Source organism: Mustela lutreola, chromosome 15 (assembly GCF_030435805.1).
Source record: "Mustela lutreola isolate mMusLut2 chromosome 15, mMusLut2.pri, whole genome shotgun sequence".
Classification (NCBI taxonomy): domain Eukaryota; kingdom Metazoa; phylum Chordata; class Mammalia; order Carnivora; family Mustelidae; genus Mustela; species Mustela lutreola.
The window spans coordinates 23467142-23486380 of NC_081304.1; the positions used below are offsets into that span (position 1 = coordinate 23467142).

A 19239-nucleotide genomic window follows, 5' to 3' on the forward strand; every position below is an offset into this window, starting at 1 on the left:
GGGGACACCTGGGTCTCCTAAAGAAGGGGTTTCCTGACTCTGTGTTTTCCGAAAAGCCTAGGAGGCCAGTGATCGAGTGCACCGGCAGTCTGCGGGAATGTGGGCAGGACGGCTCTACACTGGGTTTACCACTGCGTTTACCCCATTCTAATGCATGACAGTTGTGGGGATCAGCCATTAGCCAAGAGCGCGTTCTTTCTACACTGGCGAGTCATTTATCACTGCTGACCCATGCCGCTGGCCACTGCCAGATTCTTGGGAGGGGGGGGTGGGCTATGCTCTGAGCGGACAGTGGGTACAGCCTTCTGCGGGGTGAGCTCAGGTTGTGCCTGAATTGGTCCTTTCAAGAGACCCAGGCGCCCTCTTGAGGATGCTTGAAGAATTTCACCATCTTGGTCCTGGGCTAACAGAAGTCAACTCTCAGTCCCATTCCCTCCCTTTCCTGCTCCTGCCTGATCTTCCGATTTCCTCTTCCACCTACACCTTTCCCATGACCCGACCCACCCAGCATTTTGAGAGGCCCCCTCCTATTGGGAACCAGGAGGACCCAGCATCCTCAGGGTCCTGGTATCATGGGGCAAAGTGACAATGGTTGGGACTTACCTGCGGTTGCTGAAGATGCTTCCAGCTCCCTACTGTGTAAGGAGGGAGTCCTTTCTGTACACTGTACACTGAGGATTTTTTAAAAAGATTTTATTTATTTTTTCGACAGAGAGAGACACAGTGAGAGAGGGAGCACAGGCAAGGGGAGTGGGAGAGGGAGAAGCAGGCTTCCCGCTGAGCAGGGAGCCTGATGTGGGGCTCGATCCCAGGATCCTGGGATCATGACCTGAGCTGAAGGCAGACGCTTAACAACTGAGCCACCCAGATGCCCCAACACTGAGGATTTTGTACCATGGCATTGGTCAGGAGCTGTGGGTGCCCACCACTGCTCCCATGGCTTACCTTTCTTCTGCTGCAGAGTGTGGGGGAGGGAGACGCCAGGCCATCCGTCTTAGACACATGCCCTCAGGCAAAGCAGGGAGGTGAGTGCTGGCCTGTTGGCTTCCTTCCGCCTCCGTGAACACCCGCTCCAGCTTCAGAGGGACCAGGCCCTCATCCTGATCTCAAGGAGGGGATGTGAGGTGCTCATAAGAACAGCAGAACCCAGCATCTAATAAATGTATTGAGCCCCGTGCACCGAATTCTAGCACAGCTTCTAGAAGCATAGGGCTGGATCCCTCAAAGTCCCTAGGATGACCCCAGCCCCTCTTTAAAGTGCCTGTCGAAGAATCCAGTGTTTGCTCTGGCAAACACCTGCTGATAGGCCTCCATTTGCCTTTCTTAGAGCATTTCCCTAAAAGGGCTTACAATTATGGCTCCTTCCTCTATCCCCTTGAGGTATATCTGTATCTCCTGCAATGCAGGAGTGTCTTTCTCAAGGATCTGAAAGCCATTCCTTTGAAATGTGATCGTAGGGAAGGACAGGGCCTGGCTCCCAGTCTCTGTGGGAGGATATAATCTGGACTTTGATCATCGCCAGCTAGCAGGCAACCCTGGCCTAATTGCATTTACCCTGGCCAATCCTTTCATTTTGCACTTCTCTGACCACTGGACACCACCCCGCCCCAGCCACCCCACCACTCGCCCTTCCCTCCTCCCTCGAAAAACCCAGTCACCTCTGCGCAGGTCGAAAGAAGCTCAGCTCTTCCCCCCACTGTCAGTGGTTACGGAATAAAATCTGTTTTCACCCCTTTAATGTGCTTATCTTTGACACCTAGCTCCCAGGCTGGCTCAGCAGTCTTCCGCTTCTCTGGTTTATTATAAACACATATGCCCACACCCCCAAACCACCCTTTATTCAGAAGATCCGGGAAATTTGCCCCTGGCCATCCAGGTGTCGCCATTAGCTCCTCAATAGCTAAATTTAAAAAGACCATTTTTACCTCTCTCTGGATGGAGAGGTTGGGGTCAGAGGACCCAAAATGGGTGAGGTGAGGACTGACGCCTCCTGTCCGCCTCCCTCTCCCTCTGCCGCCTTGCTGGGCCCCAGTGTTTCCCTGCTTCTCAAGCTCTGACCCTTACTCCCCCAGGGAGGTAGGTCCCTGGCTTTACAGACCAGGTACATTCTGCCTCTCACCTTTCACAAGCCGAGATGTGGCACCATCTCCTCCCCTTTGCCTAAGGACCACCATATCCTCCAACCAAGGCTGAGGGTCCAGGTCTGTGGGGGGCTGCCCCAAGCCCAGTGGTAAGCCGTGCTCCCATGTGTCACCAGACAAGATTGAGATACTCTTGAGAATGGGGTCCACCATTCCCTCCTCAGACCAGACCGGACACCCCCACACCTGTCTTCCCAGAGGCTGAAAGGTGGCCACTGTCCTCTGTACCCACAGCTGCTGTGGGCCCTGCACAGACTGTCCACGGAGCACAGCCGAGGGACCGAGCTTCAGACTCCCCTCAGTCTGGCCTGAGCGCCCTGTCAGTGGGGACCTACCAAACCTGGGCCAGGAGGAGGGGGTTTCTAAGGAGACGACAGTCCTCAGCAGGGAAGGCCCTCCCAGGAGCAAAACCAATCTAACCATCTTCCCGCCAGTGAGTTGGCACCCGGGGATAGGGGAGGATGCTGGTCAGGCCACAGAGGGCCCGATTTTTGCGGGCAAAGAAGTCGAAAAACAACTCTGGAATTTGGTCTGTTGGACACTCTAGTTCTTAAAATACGTGCAAGTGGAACATGCGCTGGCCGGTCAGGTGCTGTGTTGCCCAGAGTGGAAAGGGTGGGGAGGAGGGCAGCGGACCATGTATTTAAGAAACCTCAATGTGTGCCTGCGTTGGCTTTTTTGGGGGAACGGGTTGAGGTTCTCTCTGGTATGTGGTGTCAGGATGAGTGTATTTGTTTTAACTTTCACACCCTCCCGAAATAAACTGGAAATGGGGGGGGAGGGGAGAAAAGGAGTAGGGTTGGAAGGGCTGCCATAGTTCAGGGGTCCCCCTGTTTCTGCCACACACCCCCACCCAGAGAAAGTGTGACGTGCTCTGGGCACATCCGTCAAACCAGAGCAGGGCCTGGGGGCCTGTCGTTTTAACGGGACAGAGTGAGGGGCTAAGGGACAGCTGATGATATCGGGAGCTTGGGCCACTTCCCATACATGCTCCTCTGACCTAAGAGAAGCCAAATGAACTGAAGGGAAAGCACGTGACTGAGACCACACACGGCTGTGGCAACAGCTGGGATTTGGACTCAGCTTTGGTTTGGGGGGTGGGGTGGGGAGAACTTGTTCTCTGGTCCTTTCTAACCCTGTGCCCCACTCCCGCCTCTCCTTGGACACTCATCAGTCTGGGGTTGGAGGAGACCTGACCAAAGATGCCAGGCGTGGGGATCAGCCCTCTACGCCAGAGGGGGACAGGGTCTGCGCAGTTTTCAGCCTGGTTGAAGAGTGTAGGTTTTCCTTTAGGTACTCGGAAGCAATGGGCGTTATTTGAAACAGCCTCCCCCCTCTTTTAACAGATCACCCCAAAAGTCAGCATCAGAAGTGCCCCAGGGGCCTCAAGGCGATAATCCAGGCAAGCGTTGCTAAAGGCCCAGCCTAAATCAGGGGCAATCCAGAGAAGGAGCCAGAGTTGAGAAATCTGAGACAGAATGGACAGGATGTGAGGACTATGCAAGAGAGGACATGCGACGTTTATTCCAGGCAAGTGGGTAGCTGTGGGCCTTCACGGAGCTCGAGCATATGTGTATGTATATATGTATTATGTATGTATGTATTTAGTGGGTAGGAGAGGAGCAGAGGCAGGGGAAGAGGGAGAGAGAATCTCAGATAGGCACCATGCCCAGCGTGGAGATCGACGTGGGGCTGGAACTCATGATCTGGAGATCATGGCCTGAGCCGAAATCGAGTCAGTCACTCAATCCACTGAGCCGCCCAGGTACCCCGAGGTTATGCGTTTTCAAATGAATGGTCTCAGGCCAAACTTTGGGACAGTCTTTATTGGAGCTGGAATGTCACTGTGATTCACCTTTCTCAGAAGCAGCCCGTGTGGAAATGAGCAGCAGGAGGGGTGGACGCCCGGCATGGGCTATCCAGGCTGCTTGGGGGACCCTGCTCGCCTGCAAGCAGTACGCGGACACACGCACACATGCACACACTCCCACACAAACTCACACTCTCTCGGGGGTTCTGAGGCCAGGCGCCCTGCCTGCTCCGTGGGCTCCCTGCCTCTGGGACAGGCCTCCTCACTTCTGGGAGGGACCTGCTGAGCTGTGACGGAAGGAAACCGCTTGAAGACAAGGCCGAAGGAGCTAGAAGCCACAGGCATTTAGCAATTTGGGGGAAGGGGGATCCAGGAGGATAGGAGAGATTGTCAAGGGCCAAGCAAAGGGAGCCCCACCGGGCCAGGGCATGGGGCAGAAGATGCTGGAGAGCAGCATGGGGGGGATGGGGGAGGAAGAAAACACCGTCTCTTCTCCTTCACTCAGTCCAACCGCACAGCTGGGGCCAGAACCCTGGGCATAGGAAGCCTGGGGAGCGTCAAGGGGTCCCCTGTGTCCTAGGAAGGCACTAAACGGGGAACAGATCCTGGAGAGCCTGGAGTCTCCCCCAAGGACCCCAAGGGGGACAGAAGGGGAAATGATGGAGCAAGAAGGGGTTTACATGCTGGTTGTCCAGGGCAACGAGACTGGGGAAGCACAGATCCTGCTTCCCAGCCCAAACAGGGTGGGCAATGGGCTGAGATGCAGCCCCTCTGACCGGCAGAAGGGACGGAGCCAGAGCCGGAGCTGCCCCTTTGGTCTCCGGGGCTGTGAGCGGGGGAAGCTGGCCTGCCCCGTGTGTCCATGGGGGGCAGAGGCAGGAGGGAGGAATCCAAGCCTCCTGCCCCCAAGGGCCGGGGCTACCAGAGCACAGCCCCGTCCAGGTTCCCGTAGCCTGGCTCGGCCCGAAGCCTCCAGTATGTGTTGTTAGTCACCCACCACTCCTTCCCACTGCTGTCCGTTTGCCGCCTGCGGGAAGGAGGGCGGAACAGCCAGAATCAAGGCCGGGGTTCCCGGATGCTGCCTCCCACAGCCAGCCCCCGCTCAGAGCAAGAAGGCGCTAGGGGAGGTGGAGGGGGGCCTGGAGGGCAGAGACCCTGAGAGAGGGCAGAGCTACCTGAAGAAGCGAGCCTGGTGGACGATGTTGTTCTCCTCCATCACTCTGCGCCTATCCCGCTGAAGCTGCTCGATCCTTCTCTTCTGGGCCTCAGCGGCCTGTATGTTTCCCTCCTCCAGGTACCTGAGCTTCCAGACGGCAGTCAGTGGAGCTGCCCCCTCCAGACCCAAGCCCTTTATGCCGCGCCCAGCTCTGCCCCCACAAGGAACCCATCTCCTTGAGGCAACTCCAAGAAGGGAGGGCAGGCCCACTCTGGTGGAAACCCACATTGGGCAGTGAGGAGCCCAGCGGTTCTAGGGCGGGGCCGGGCAGACACTGACCTCTGGTCTGGCCGGAGCCGCGTGTCGGTGGAAGGCAGTGACCGCTTCAGCTCTGCCGTCAGCTCATTCAGCTCCAAGGCAAACTGAGTGAAGCCGAAGTTTCGCTCATGGTCTGGGGGCATCGAGTCTGGGGTGGGGGGAATGCAAGGGGCTGGGGCTGGTGGAGGGTGCCAGAGCTGCCCTCACCCCCACCCAACCCTCCCTGACCTTCCCACTTACTGGGTTTCCAGATGCACTGACCGCCGGGCAGGGTCCCCCGGTAGAGGCCCTCATGCCACTTCCCGGAGAGTCGGTGGAGGACACGGCCGCTCCGGCTGAACACGGCACCCTGCACCTCGTGGACGTTGGAGCTCCAGTACTTGGCCTGGGATGGGGGGTGGGGGTGGGGACCGGCACTCAGGGGCGTGACCCTTCCCTTGGTTGGGGGAGCAGAGCCATTGCAGGCAGGCAGGCAGGCAGGGCTGGGGTGGCGTGCCCACCTTGCAGAAGGTGAGCTTGCAGTGACAGGAGCTGTCCTGTGTGTTCCTGATGAGCACCTCTCCATAGTGCTCGATCCAGCGCTGGCCACTCAGGATGTTGTGAATGCAGGATGTCACCTTGTTCCACTCGAAGTGGTCCCCGAACCTGAGAGAGACAGAGAGGGGGAGGGCAGCTGACCGGCCCAGTGCAAGTGCCCCCCTGAGCCAGGGAGCCGGGCACAGGAGGTCTGTGGAGAGAGTGTGGGGTGCTGGTTCGGCTTCCGCTGTGAGGGATTGACGGATTTATCAAGCAGAGCAGCCTCCGCAGAAAATTTTGAGCCAATATGTCTCCAGCTCATTTGATAAAGTACCTGAGGGCTGAAGTCACAGGAATAAATACATAGAGGGGGTCCCTGCCCTTGGGAGCCAGGGACCCGGGTAGCGATGCTCACATATAATCCCCGGGGCCACTCCCCACGGCCACTGGGTACTGCTCACTACCCTTACATTATAGAAGAGCAGACTTGAGGCTCTGGGGCAAGTCTCTTCGCTGCTTGTTTTAATTATTAAGTGGCAGAACCAAGACTCCCAGACAGGACTTTGGATTCTGAAGGTCAGGGGCTTCCCGCCTGTGCACTGGCCTCTAGCTAACACCTGGGCCACACAGGCTAAGCCCCCTTCTTCTCTGGCTGTGGCCCCAACTTCTAAAATGGCATGAGGGACGCCTGGGTGGCTCAGCCGGTTGAGCGTCTGCCTTCAGCTCAGGTCACGATCCCAAGGGTTCTGGGATCGAGCCCCACATTGATCTCCCTGCTCAGCGGGGAGCCTGCTTTTCTCTCTCCCTCTGCTGCTCCCCCTGCTTGTACTTTGTGTGTGTGTGTGTGTGTGTGTGTCTGATAAATAAAACCTTTTAAAAAATAAATAAAATAAAACAAGCTAATGAGGGTGTTTCAAATGTGGTTTGTGATTGGTGTTGAGGTCAGTTTAGATTTCGGGGGTGGGGGTGTCTGGGTGTGTCCGTGCATTGGCTTGAAGTCTCAAATACATTTCTTACTGTGAGTCATGGTCAAAAAAGTGTGAAAGCCGCTGCATCAGATAACCCTGATGAGCCCTTCCAGCTCTACTATTCTAAGATTTTTCACCTTTCTGCATGCACAGCGCTGTAAATGCAGGTGTAAAATGTAGATTCTGCCCCATCTCAAGCAGCTTCAGGCCAGACCTTTCTATCCTGTCGCTACCACCTTGCCACGCCAGCCCAGAGGATGCCTGTGGACTGGGCCTGGGCTGCTCAGCACTTATGAACACCCACCTGGGCAGGCTGACGTTGACTGTCCCCACAGGCACAATCTCCAAGGATTTGCCCCAGAACTTGTTCTTCCACTTCATGTCTAGAGGTGGGTTGGGAGAGAGGGAGAAATGAGACCAGAGAGTTCCAGCACCCCCCTCCCACCACGTGCCCTTCACCCCCACATCCACCCCACCAAGCCCCCCACTCCTTACCTTGCCAGAAGACAAAGTTCTCAGACTCTGCATGGCATGCCGAGATGGGGGGGTGGTGGGAGACCTTGGGGGGCAAAGTAGTTCTTTGACACTGACCCAGAGGACCGTGGGGTCCACTGGTGACCCCGCGGCTTCCTGAACTCCCTGACCCCCATTCCCAGTTCCCCTTCAACCCAGAAGACCAGTTAGTTCCAGGCCTCTTGTCTCTGTCGTCTTCGGCCACCATCCAAATTCTGTCGTCCTCTCTTCTCCCATGGGGCTTCACGTTCCCCCTTCTCATTCACTCCCCCAAGAGCCCCAGATGCCCTGTTCCAGCTGACAATGTCCTTTAGCAGTGACGCTGGGGCCTCCTCCGGTGCCCTGCCTGGAAGCCAGCCCTCCCGAGGACCCTCTCTCCCCACACTGTCTTCTCCCTCAGCCTCCACACCACAGCTCTGGAAAAACCTGGCCTTGATCTCCTTGGAACAGCTCCATATCTGGAACTTGAACTCGGGTATCCCACAGCCCACAGCCTGGTCTCTCTTCCCATTCCCTGTGCCCCATGGCCCCTGCCAAAATGCCCGGCTGCTCTGGTTCGTAGTGGCCCATCAGCCCTGGCTTCACCTCCTCCCCCCCTGGCTGAGCTCGCTCCGTCACCTGCACCCTGTCATCCAGCACCCTGGACAACCCGCCACCACCACCCATCGCAACACCTAGCATCAGTCAGCCTCCTCCTTGCTCAGCCTGGCTTCAGACACGGCCACTGGGCCGCAGGGCACACAGCACTGGGAACAACACACTGGGAACTTGAATACCGACCCCCAAACCATCTCTTTCATACCACACGAACCCCCACAATCAGGGAGAGCAGAGAGGGCAACTCCTCCCACCAACTTAATCTCCCACCCTGATGCCACTCCCCTGAAACCCACTGCCAGGCCCAGCCCCTCCTATCGCTTCCTGCAGGCTCCTCCCTCCCCATCCCCCCTGCCCTGCAGCCCTCCCTCTCCATTTCTCTTCCTCTCTGAGCAGAAATATCTTCCTTTTCTTCCACCTTGGAGCACCTGGGTGGCTCAGCCGACTAAGAGCATCCCACTCTTAGTTTCGGCACAGGTCATGATCTCAGGGTTCTGAGATAGAGCCCCGCTGCCAGCTCTGCACTCTTGCGCACTCTGCTTGTTCCTCTGCTCCTCCCCCCCTGCCCTTTACTCTCTCTGTCTTTAAAATACATAAATAAAATCTTAAAAAAAAAAAAAAAAGAGTTAAAAAAAAATAAGGAGTAAATCTTTCTTTTCTGGACACACACACCTTTGCCCAAACATGCACAAAACCAACACTAGGAGCACTGGTTCCCTCACAAGGGTGAGCCAGGGATCATTTTCTACCGTACTTTAGGACTGTGTGAACTTTTCACTTTGTTTTCAAAAACACTTAAAGGTGCCTGCGTGGCTCAGTCGGTTAAGCGTTTGCCATCAGCTCAGGTCATGATCTTGAGGTCCTGGGATGGAGCCCCAAGTTGGGCTTCCTGCTCAGTGGGGAGCCTGCTTCTCCCTCCCTCTGCTCTTCCCCCTGCTAGTCCTCTCTCTCTCTCTTTCTCTGTCTCAAATAAATAAATAAATTCATTTAAAACACAAAACAAAAACAGGGGCACCTGAGTGGCTCTGCCTTCGGCTCAGGTCATGATCCCAGGGTCCTAGGATCAAGCCCCACATCGGGCTCTCTGCTCAGCGGGGAGCCTGCTTCCTCCCCTCTCTCTGCCTGCCTCTCTGCCTACTTGTGTCTGTCAGATAAATAAATAAAATCTTAAAAGAAAAAAAAAACAGTTAAAACAAACAAAACAAACAAACAAAAAAAAACTGCTTCCACTTCACCCCTACCTCTGGCTGAAACCTGCCTCTCCCTCTTCTTTCCTTCCAGGTAAAAATTTTTTTGAAACAATCTGCATTTTTCTCTATTTTAATTTAATCTAAATTTAATTTATTTTAAGAGAGAGAGAGAGAGATATTAAACTCACACACAAGTGGGGTGGGGCAGAGGGAGGACAGAATCCCAAGCAGTCTCCCTGCCTAGCACAGAGCCCCACACAGGGCTCGATCTCATGACTCTGAGGTCACCACCTGAGCTGAAATCAAGAGTCAGTCACTTAACTGACTGAGCCACTCAAGTGCCCCTAATTTTATTTTTTAAAGTAAGCTCTACTCCCAACATGGGACTTGAACTCACAACCCTGAGATCAAGAGTCACATGCTTTACTGACTGAGCCAGCCAGATGACCCATTTAATTCTATTTTAAGTAACATTTTTCTCTGTTTTACTTCTTTTTACTACACACCCACTGTAATCCCGGCTTGGCCCTCAGCCTTCTTCTGAAACCTCCCTCACTTGGTTAAACCAACGACACTTTCTGGAAGTCCTGTGGACCATCTGCCCACCCCTTCCCCTCAGAGCTCCTCTGCCTCCCCTGCCCACCCTCCTCTCCAGACCCTCCCCTGGAGCAGCCCGTGATGTCACCCGTCCTCTAAGCGGGCAATGCCTGGGTCTGTCGGCCCCATCCTGTGCTCGAGGAGCTCCGGGCCTACATGGCTCAGGGCCTCCGGGACATCTCCTCCTGGAAGTCAAGCCCACGTGGACAAGGAGTCTCCCTAATTCAGTTACCTTCCTCTCACCCTTTCCATCCTGCTCACTGGCACGGCCACACACCTGCCGAATCCCCCAAACCAGAAATTCCAGGCCACCCCAACTTCTCCCGACCGTCGACCACCTCCCCTATCCCTTAGGCACAACAACATTCTGTTGACCACCGAGGCCTATGAGGAGCAACACACACACACACACAGCTGCCGAGTCTAACGTCCACGTGATCCGGCGGCCAAGGACAGGTCCTCAGCAGCTCTCCCAGGGCTGACCGCAATGGCCTTCTAACAGCCTTCTCTCACCGGGCCTCACACCAATGTTCTTTACAGAGTGCAATTCTGAGCCTGTCACTCTACTGCCTAAACCCCCCCATCATCTTCGCCTTCAGGATATGGAAACAACCACTTCACCTACAGGCTGCTCAGGGTTTGGCCCTGGCTGGCTTCCAGCTGCGTCTCTTGCTCATCCTAACCAGCTCCCGCTGTCCCTTTGTGCAGTCTGGAGCATCCCGTTCTCCACGCCCCGCCCACACCATACTCCTGGTGCCTGTCAGTTCCTCCCTCAAGGCTTAGCCCGACATCAGCCCCCAGAGCCTGCCTTCCCAGGTGGAACTGACTAGTGGCCGGTGAGCTTCAGGGGTCCCAGCTCTGGAACCTGGCACAGCCACTCCTCGTTTCCAGTAGGTCCCCGGCACTCAGCAGGGGGCTCCCTGGAGAAGGCCGGCTGCCCCCATGCTCTCCCCCAGGTCCCGGCCCTAAAAGCCCACGAGGCTCACACCTGCTCACTGATGAAGCGGAAGCCCCGGTCGGGCCGCTCGCACTCATAGGTCTCCCCCAGGACGGGGTTGAAGGGCTTACAGCCTGCTCGGTGGTACGTGGACGAGTAGGCAGACACGGCAAAGGCCGCGATGTACACCTGCAGGGGGGAGGGCGGAGAGAGCTGGCTGGGTCGGGGGTGGGGGATCAGGGAGTAGAGGGTGCCACCCCACTGCAGGCGAGGACCCGGGGCTGAGGTGGAAGGGCGGCAGCGAGGAGTAGCCGGGCCGGGAAATGTTGGGGTACCATGCGCTCGCAGGGGTCGGCCGTGCGGCTGGCCCGGTCCAGGAGGCTGCTGTACTCGAGCTCCTCACACAGCCGCTGCAGGGTGTTGAGCGGCTCGTTGAGCTGCACGGGCATGGACACCTTGGACAGGTCCTTGCCGATGTTGTTCCGTAGTATGTTCCACAGGCTCACATCAGTTCCTGGCCCGCTGGCTGCCGGCAGACAGCGGCGACGCGGGGGCCCTGCAGCTCTCCCTGGAACAGATGCCCCTGGGGCCCACCCGGCCACGTCAATCCCCCTCTGGGCACGGCATCCAGACCCAACTGGTGCACAGGCTGGCCCGAGGTGGCGCCCCCCCACCACAGAGGGGTTCCTAGATAGACTCACTCCCAAGCCCCTCTCTGGACTCAGGGCAGCGGAGGTAGGGAGCCAATTGCAAACACGCTTCTGGGCGATTAGGGGGACAGTGGGGTGAGAATCACTCCGAGGGGGCGGTCCCCACCACGGGAAACCCTGCACCCCAGAAGCCCCCACCCTTATTTTCAGTTCCCCTCCATAAACAGAGAAACCGATTTCAGGTTATATTCAACCCATTTTACAGATGAGGAAACAAGACTCCAAGAAGTAAAATGTCATGTCCAAAGCCACACTGCTAAAGAGTGGCAAGGTGGCAGCTTCCACCTCTGTATCGGGCCCTATGCGAACCTTCTCAGAAGCCTGCACCGGACGCTAGCCCCTAGGCCTGAGCCTGGCCCACGCCCGGAGCCACCCTGGGAACACTCTGTAGCTCACAGCTTAGCCTTCCTCATCTCCTGGGGTCACTTCTGCAGTCAGCATCCCAAGCTGTCAGTCCACCAGCCACCCTGTGAGACTGCCTCCCAGGGGCATGGGCTGTGGACAAACACCATTTCTACCCCTCCCCCAGCCCCTCCATGGCCACACACCCAGTGGGCACCTTTCTGATGGCGCTCAGCTCCCCTGAGGTCCAACACCTCCTCGGACAGGCTGGTGGTGATTTCACTGGTGCACGACTCCTCCTCCTCTGAACCCTGGGATAGGACAGATGAGAGGCTGGGCAGACTGGGCCTCCCTGGGCAGCTGGGCAGTACCCAGGGCCTGGCAAGACTCTGCCCACCTCATCTGTTGATGGGAAGGGGAAGACGTGTATTTGGGCGGGGCAGGGGGGCATGGCGGTCTGAGCCCGAAGCCCGGCCTCACAGAGTGTGCCCTGCCACTTTGGGAGGGGGATGCCTGGCCCTCTCACTGCTCAAGGACTTAGTGGCACACAGGGACAGGGCAGCATGGCATTGCTGAGATCCAGGCTCGGGGGCAGAGGTCAGGGGTCAGGGGAGTGCTGGGGCTGAGGGGCTTGAAGGAAGATGGCGGGGTGAGGCTGAGGCAGCCATCTTGCTGGAGAACCGAGAGGGGTAAAGCACATTAAACTGGAGGAACAGTTCCCAGCAGAGACTTCTGAGCAGGGACACAAACCCAGCAGGTCTGGACGTGTTGCCAGAGACAGCAGTCGAGGCTGGGAATCTACAAATTCTAGTCTCTCCGGACCCCATCCCAATTTCCCCAGGGTCCCCCCCCGCCAACCTTACCTCATTCTCAGAAGAGCTGGCAGAGAGGAGAACCTCACAGGCATCAAAGAACTCTGTGTGGGAATCGGCGAGGGACAGGATGCTGCTCTGGGACAGCTGGGGGGTCAGCTCCCGCCCCTTCATGTACAGAGCTTCTTGCTGTGGGAAGGACAGATGTCAGGCTGGGCTCCCCGGGGAGGGAGAGAACATGGTGGAACAGGAAGGCGTGATGGAAGGAACTGGGAGCAAGGAGACACAGGTTCCCTGCAGCCACTCACCCTGCCTGGGCGCCGACTCTGAGCCCGGCTCCAGGGTTTCCGTGAGTATTAACACAAGCCATCCCGACACTCCCCTTATGCAGCAGGTACAATTAGGACAACCCCCCCCCCCCCCCACTTTACAGGTCAGGACACTGAGGCTCAGGGTCACAAAGGAGGCGTGCAATGGAGCCAGATGGAAACCATGGAGCCTGGCCCCAGAGTCTGTGCTCAGAATGCCTAAGTCCCAGCTCAGCCACCCCTCAAGCCGCAATTGTGGGAGCCTGGGCCCCCATCGGTCAGATTCTTTGAGTCTCCGTTTCCTCCACCATGAACTTGAGGGTAAGGACCATGGCCTCACAGGACTCCGAATTAATGGTAAAATCACTCTGCACACACTGGCTGGGCAGGAATGACCACGATGAGGCTGTTGCCAATGTTACAAGAAAGGGCTGGAGTTAGGACTCCTGGGCCCTGTTTTGGGTCTGAAGACCAAGGGTGCCTTCACTTCTGCCGAGGACGAAGGTGCAGGAGAAAGGGTCCCCACAGCTCAGCCTGGCTCCTACCTCCTCGGGGTTGAGGGAGCTGAAGGAGTCTGCGGTGGTGTCCGAGGAGACGGAGAGCGAATGGAGGCGCCTCGGGCCAGCGGAGGCCTCAGAGACCTGCAGGGAGAGGGTGAGGGGCGAGGGGCCAGGAGGACAGAGCCCTCCCCCGCCCACCACGCTGATCTCTGCCTCTGTCCACCGCTCTCGCCCCAGACCCAGCTCGGCTCTCGCCCCAGGCCTGCGGGCCTCGGCCTCCAGCCCTCTCCTCCCATGACTCCCTGGTCCCCGAGCCTCACCCCTGTCCGTGACAGCTCTGAACCCTGGTGCAGGTCCCTCAGGTGGTCCCACTCGGCAGTGAGGGCGGCCAGGACACTGCTGAGGGAGTTGTGCACTGTGGGGACAGGGGGCAGTCGTCAGATTCCTCTTCCTCTCCCTCCACCTGCCTGGTCCCTGCTGCCCCGCCCCCATGCACTCACCCTTCTGGGCCAGTGCCCAGAAAGTCCGCTGCAGGTGGGCATAGTCGGGAGGCGGCAGCCCGCGGGGGCCTGAGGGGTCCCGGGACTCCAGATAGCGAGACAGGTTGGGAACAGAGCCATGGAGACGACCAACCTGTAGGTGAAGGGCAGGGATCAAAGGTGACAGCCTCTTTTGGGGCCTCCCACCGGGCAGCTTGGGGTCCACGCATTGCCTCACCCGCCCGATCGTGTCATCCTTGGCAAAGCTCTGTGTACACCACATGCGGCTGGTCCGCTTCCCCTTCCTGGGTCTCTCGGTCGTCCCTGAGGCCTGGCACATGGAAGACGGTGGGGAGGTTGGGGGGGGTGTCACTCGAGGTGGGGAGAAGGGCAGCAACCACAAAAGCCAAGGAAAGAGGCAGACGGGCCCAGAGGGGGGGCCCAGAAACATTTCAGAGTTAGAAGATGCACTGGTACAGCAGGAAAGGTTCAGTCCCAAGGGGCAGAGAGAGACCCGGAGACAGCCTGGATATGGAAGGGGAGCCAGCCAGGCACACGCATGGGTCTCCAGGGAAGTGTAGCGTGTAAGGGGACCTGGGGCTCTGTCCCAAGGAAGCGGTGGGAGTCCCCTGGGCTTCTCCCCGCTGGCCTCACCTGGTGCGTGGGGATAACAGGGGCTGAGGGGATCCGGTGCAGGGACTCCAGGCTCTGGAGGAGTCTGTGTAGTTCCTGGAGCTTCCCCTGACACTCTGAGAGCTCTGTGGGAAGAAGGAATGAGGAAGTCCCTCTCCCAACACTGACCAGGTACCCCAAAGTCTGTCCCTCCGCTTCCCGTCCTCCTCCAAACACTTCAGCCAGCAGCCATAGACCCCGGACCCTCAGCTCAGGAGCCAGGGCAGCTGCCACATCTCACCCTGGGGCCAGGCCTCACGTTGGATTCCTGAAAGGGCTGGCACCCCAACCCCCCACAGCCTCCATGACATACCTTAACTCTGCTGCTTCTGCACAGACTGACCCTTTCTGTCCCCACTCGCTGGCCCTTCCCTCTCCCGGGACAGCATCACAGGCGCCCCTCCAGGAACCCAGCTCTAGGGCCCGCCCCATCCCTCCCTGGACTGGCATGCTGTATCTTCTTGGGCTCTGAGTCTGGGCTCTGAGTCCTATCGGTGTGTCCGGGGCACCAGTCCTGTCCTCCTCTCTAGGACTGGTGCTCCCCAGGGCAGGCCCAAGTAGACCTGGTCAGTTGGAGGCCAAGGCTGTCTCCTCCAGCAGCCCAGGTTCCCGGAGGCAGGGGACAGTCTTGCTTCTTGTGACTGCTGATGCCATCTAGACCCAATAGCACGGGCCCTGCCCACAGAGGCACAGTGCCGTGGGCCCCTCACCATGAGAGCAGCGGTCTAGCCCATCACTGTCCCTCAGCCAGGAAGACACCTTCTCCCGAGGTCCAACCCCAGGTAGAGTCGAAGCGCTGCCAGCTGCTGGAAGCTGGGCACCAGGAACCTGTGGGGTGAGTCAAGGGTGAGGCGGGACAGTTCCCGCCTCCCTTGGTCTCATGGTTCCCTGAAGCCACCATCCCTCTGTCACCTGCCCCTGCACAGGGCCCTTCTTACCTTCCGGTGAGTGGTGCCGGGCAGTGAACCTCGGGACATGGCCAGGCGGTGGGCACGAAGCTGCGCCACCCAGCTCTGGAACAGGTCCTGGGATTTGATCTGCAGAGGGGGTGGAGATGGGGACAGAAACATGAAAGGAAGGACTGCTCCACTGGGGCAGGAAGTGAGGGCTCTGATCCCCAGGCAAGCAGTCTCCCCCTGTGGTCCCCAGCTTGGGCAAAGGCTTCCTGCAGGGAGGCAGGGCACAGCTTCCCCCTTGGTTGTTTACCCAACAACCAAGAAGGAAGGTGGTTTGCCATTGGCCATTGCATAGACGGTTACTCCCTTGCTGTCAACCTCAGGGACAGACCCCCCGCCCCCACTCCTCTTTCCAGTAGTACCCTTGTGTCTCTGCTAGGCTGGGGCCCAAGCCACTACTTGGCTCCCAGGAATGTCACCTTGAGGTGGTAGATGTTGTCTTCAGTGTCAAGGTCAATGCGCTGGGCCTTTTTGTTGATGGACATGACAGACAGTCTGACGTCAATGGAGCCATGAAGCTTCCCCTTGGTGATCTGGAGTGGAGGATTGGCAGGGGGGAAATGGGACTGTTTTTAGGCCCCTGGGGACCACAGAGCCACCATCTTCCTGAGGCTCAAGGGCCAGGCAGTGGGTTCACCCTCGTCCCCAAGCATCGTCAGGGACTTGTCAGTCATCCTCCCGTGCACATAACACCCCACTATGTCAAGTCCCATTCTGAACTTCAGGGAGTAAGGGAGCAAGGAAAACTGCTCTCAGAAATCTGCAAGGCCGAGAAGGCAAACACCCTCTCGGAGGGAGAACCTGAGCACGCGGGTCTTCGGTTCCTGTCTCCAGCACAGGAAGGGGATGAGGGCACAGATTAGAAAGCTCCTGCTTCCTGGACGCTAATTTTTGTGCCAGGCAGTGTTTCGAGGGCCTTTGCCAAGAGGACAGCCCAACAAACAGGGGGTCATACTCTCTCCATCTTAGAGATGAGGGAGTTGGGGCCCAGGGAAGGAACTTGCCCAGGACCCCACACCCAGAAATGGTGTAACTGGGATCAGACCCTGCTCTGGTGGATTCCAGAAGTCCCCTGCCTATTCGGAGCATTCTGGGGCCACACTTATCCCCCGACCCCCGGCAGAGGCCCTGACTCACGTCTTGCCGCGTGGTTGCATAATGAAGGATCCCATCCTCGAGCACAAAGTATCTCTGTGATGCGGCCCAGAAGGAACGAGAATCCAGGAGGCCGAGAGAAAACGGTTTGGGGAGAGAGCAACCACACACGTGGACTTTTCTTCTCTGCGCGCACGCGCACACACACGCAACCTCCCCCACCTACCCGCCTCCCCGCCCCCCCTCCCCGCCCCTGCATCTGGCCCCTCCCTTCACCCTGCCCACCCCACCTTGTGCCAGCCCTTCAGAGGCCACTTCCTTTTCTTGAGCAGGTGGCCTTCCTTCCTCTCTGGCATGACACCCTCTGCTCCCAGCCTGCTCCGAGGCTCCTCGACCACCTCCCACACCTCGGAGGCCTGCAGTCCAGGACAGAGAGGAAGGACAGTGGCTGGAAAGGTGACCAAATCTGCCCCCCACTTTTGGGCCAAGCTCTATCTGCACCCCCCACAACCGCCACTGCCTGCTTCCCCACCCGCAGACCTGCTGGGCACTGCTCAGCTTTGTAGACTGAATGCTCTCGGCCAACGAGTTAGGGACCCTCTCTTGGAAGTCCATGGAGAAGGGAGCGGCTGCTCCCTGCCGAGAAGGTGGAGCAGGTGGAAGCAGAAGGATGTCACCTTGTCCTGAGCGGACCCTTGAAGCGAGAGAGAGACCCCCGTGAGCACAGGCCCTGCTATCACCTTCTCCGCCTCCACCCCATCCCGCAATGTCTGAGATAAGAGCTCACAGATGTCTCTGCTCACTGGCCAGGCCTCTCCGAGTCTGTCCCTTCCCCACCCTGGGCCGATTTCCCTGCCCATACCCCATGGCTGCGGCCACTGCTCAGAGAGGTGAAAGGGCTGAACTAGCATGCAGCCCGCAGGCCAGTGCCAAGAGAAAACCACAAGAGTCCGCCCAGCCCCACCTTGGGCCCACACTCTCTGGCTCTAGGAAACATTCAGTGCTTTCTCTGGAGGATTCCCTGGGGGTGATCAGAGATGGGGCATGGGAGTGAAAAAAGAGGCTCTGAAAAAGGACAGAGGAACTCAGAGACTGGACTTCCTGCAGGACCCCTGGACATCGCTCCACCCCGCTGCCGCCGCCGTCAGTTGAAGACTACTCTGCCGTGATCACCCTGCAGAACGCTCGTAACCCCTTCATCCCAACTCCCTACCAATCAGTCTCCAGGTCCTCTATCTTCTGCATGGGGAAACTGAGGCCTAAGACCGCACCCCCCCATCCCCATCGTTCCCTGCGCCTTCACCCCGGGATGCCTGCCTGAGACCCTCAGTACCCCCCCCCCCCACAAAACCTCCCTTTATCCTCCCAGTCCTTGGGGCTCCTGAGAAGTACCACCCACCCGGAGAGAGCAGGGGACTGGGCCCATGGAGGCACCGTGTGCAGGAGAAGAGGTGACCAAGAATATGCCAAGGTCCAAACAGGTCCCGCAGCAGTGCCCACAGGCGCCCTTGGCACCAGCCCTGGCCGTCCTGGCTCCACAGGGAGATCAATAATGCATGAGGCTCCGTGTGTGTGAGACAGGGAGGGGACTGGAGGGGCGAGGCTGGCCCGAGGCTGGGCAAACAGCTCAGATCTTCCAATGGAGCCAGCAAGCACCTGAGGAGCTGAGACCAGGAAGGGGCAGGGACGCGGTGGGGTTGTGGTGGCCGGGAGGCCGGGACGGAGGGGTCCAGAGTGCAAGACGCTGACCCGGGGGGTTGGGGGGCAAAACTCCTGCTTCTGGCCATTGAAAGTTCCCAAACTCTTCCAGTGTTTGGGTACCTCTGTGCCCTTTTCCTGGCCGTGGAGGATTCCGGACCCTCACTGCAGGCGGGTGGAGGCGGAGGCTCTGCCCCGAGAGGGTGCGGGATCGAGGTGAGCCAGGTCGGTGCCCCATTTCTACTCCCATTCCCACCCCTGTCTCCGGAGGGGCAGACCCACCAGCTTCAGGGGGGAGGAAGCCTGCCCAGGGGATGTCAGCGGATGCCAGCGCGGCCCCCTTACCCCAGGGTCCATGGACGCCAGTGCTCCTTGGCCCGCACACCGCTCTGCCTCTGAGTCACCGTCTCCGAGTGGCCCGCTCCCTCCTCACGGAGCTGAGCAGTGGCAGCAGCTGCTGCAGGAACCAGGAAGGAAGGAGACGTCGGAGCCTCCCCTCCAGCCGGATCTCCCCACCTCCCCCTCCCCGGCCCCTCCTCCGCCAAGCTCCAGGCGGCCGCTCAGCTCTGCCCCCCTGCTCCCGGGAGGACTCAGGGCTGAATGGACTCCCCAGCACCAAGGTAGCTTGGGAGTGGGGGCAGAGTCCCCACTGGGCGCTGTTCCAGACAGATCACGGAGGACTAGGGAGCTGCTGGCCTCGGGCAAGCGTTGGTAAAGGGTTTACTCGGACTAGGATGGCCTTGACCCCAGTTAGTACCCAAGGCCATTTCCTTATTAACCACCCCCCTCTCCTTTTACATCTGAAAATAGACTGCAAAATTTGGAGGCAGCAAAGGTATCAGGTTGACGGGAAGGGATGGATGCCCCTGGGGGACCACAGTAGACAGTGCCAACAGCACAGTCAGCCACGCAGCCACAGCTCAG

At 58.4% G+C, this 19239-nt stretch overlaps 1 protein-coding gene across 2 annotated transcripts; it reads right to left on the reverse strand.

The window, feature by feature from the left end:
• Positions 1–3952: 3952 nt before the first annotated feature.
• OSBPL7 (oxysterol binding protein like 7) lies at positions 3953–18823 on the reverse strand. Of its 2 annotated transcripts, XM_059148872.1 has the most exons (23): positions 18661–18822; positions 17158–17311; positions 16908–17033; positions 16660–16713; positions 15942–16055; positions 15505–15603; positions 15277–15394; positions 14549–14652; positions 14133–14225; positions 13916–14048; positions 13736–13830; positions 13461–13556; positions 12659–12796; positions 12013–12106; positions 11079–11326; positions 10795–10932; positions 7405–7468; positions 7214–7292; positions 5926–6070; positions 5666–5810; positions 5447–5573; positions 5127–5249; positions 3953–4978 (listed from the first exon to the last, which is right to left on the reverse strand). In XM_059148872.1, exons 2-23 carry the CDS (start codon positions 17230–17232, stop codon positions 4870–4872), a joined length of 2517 nt encoding a protein of 838 aa, XP_059004855.1. In that variant the 5' UTR covers positions 17233–17311; positions 18661–18822; the 3' UTR covers positions 3953–4869. The 2 variants fall into 2 exon arrangements, 1 of the variants encoding a protein (XP_059004855.1); XR_009348004.1 differs by lacking the exon at positions 3953–4978 and having other exon boundaries at positions 5447–5529; positions 18661–18823.
• Between the last annotated feature and the right edge of the window lie 416 nt (positions 18824–19239).

Excerpts from the sequence above, each read along its gene's own strand:
- OSBPL7 (XM_059148872.1), bottom strand. The coding sequence starts at position 17,232 with ATGGACTTCCAAGAGAGGGTCCCTAACTCGTTGGCCGAGAGCATTCAG. Across the intron at positions 12,107-12,658 it reads CCAGCTCTTCTGAGAATGAG|GGTTCAGAGGAGGAGGAGTC; the intron begins GTAAGGTTGGCG and ends GTCCTATCCCAG. Across the intron at positions 10,933-11,078 it reads CCGACCCCTGCGAGCGCATG|GTGTACATCGCGGCCTTTGC; the intron begins GTACCCCAACAT and ends TCCCCCCTGCAG.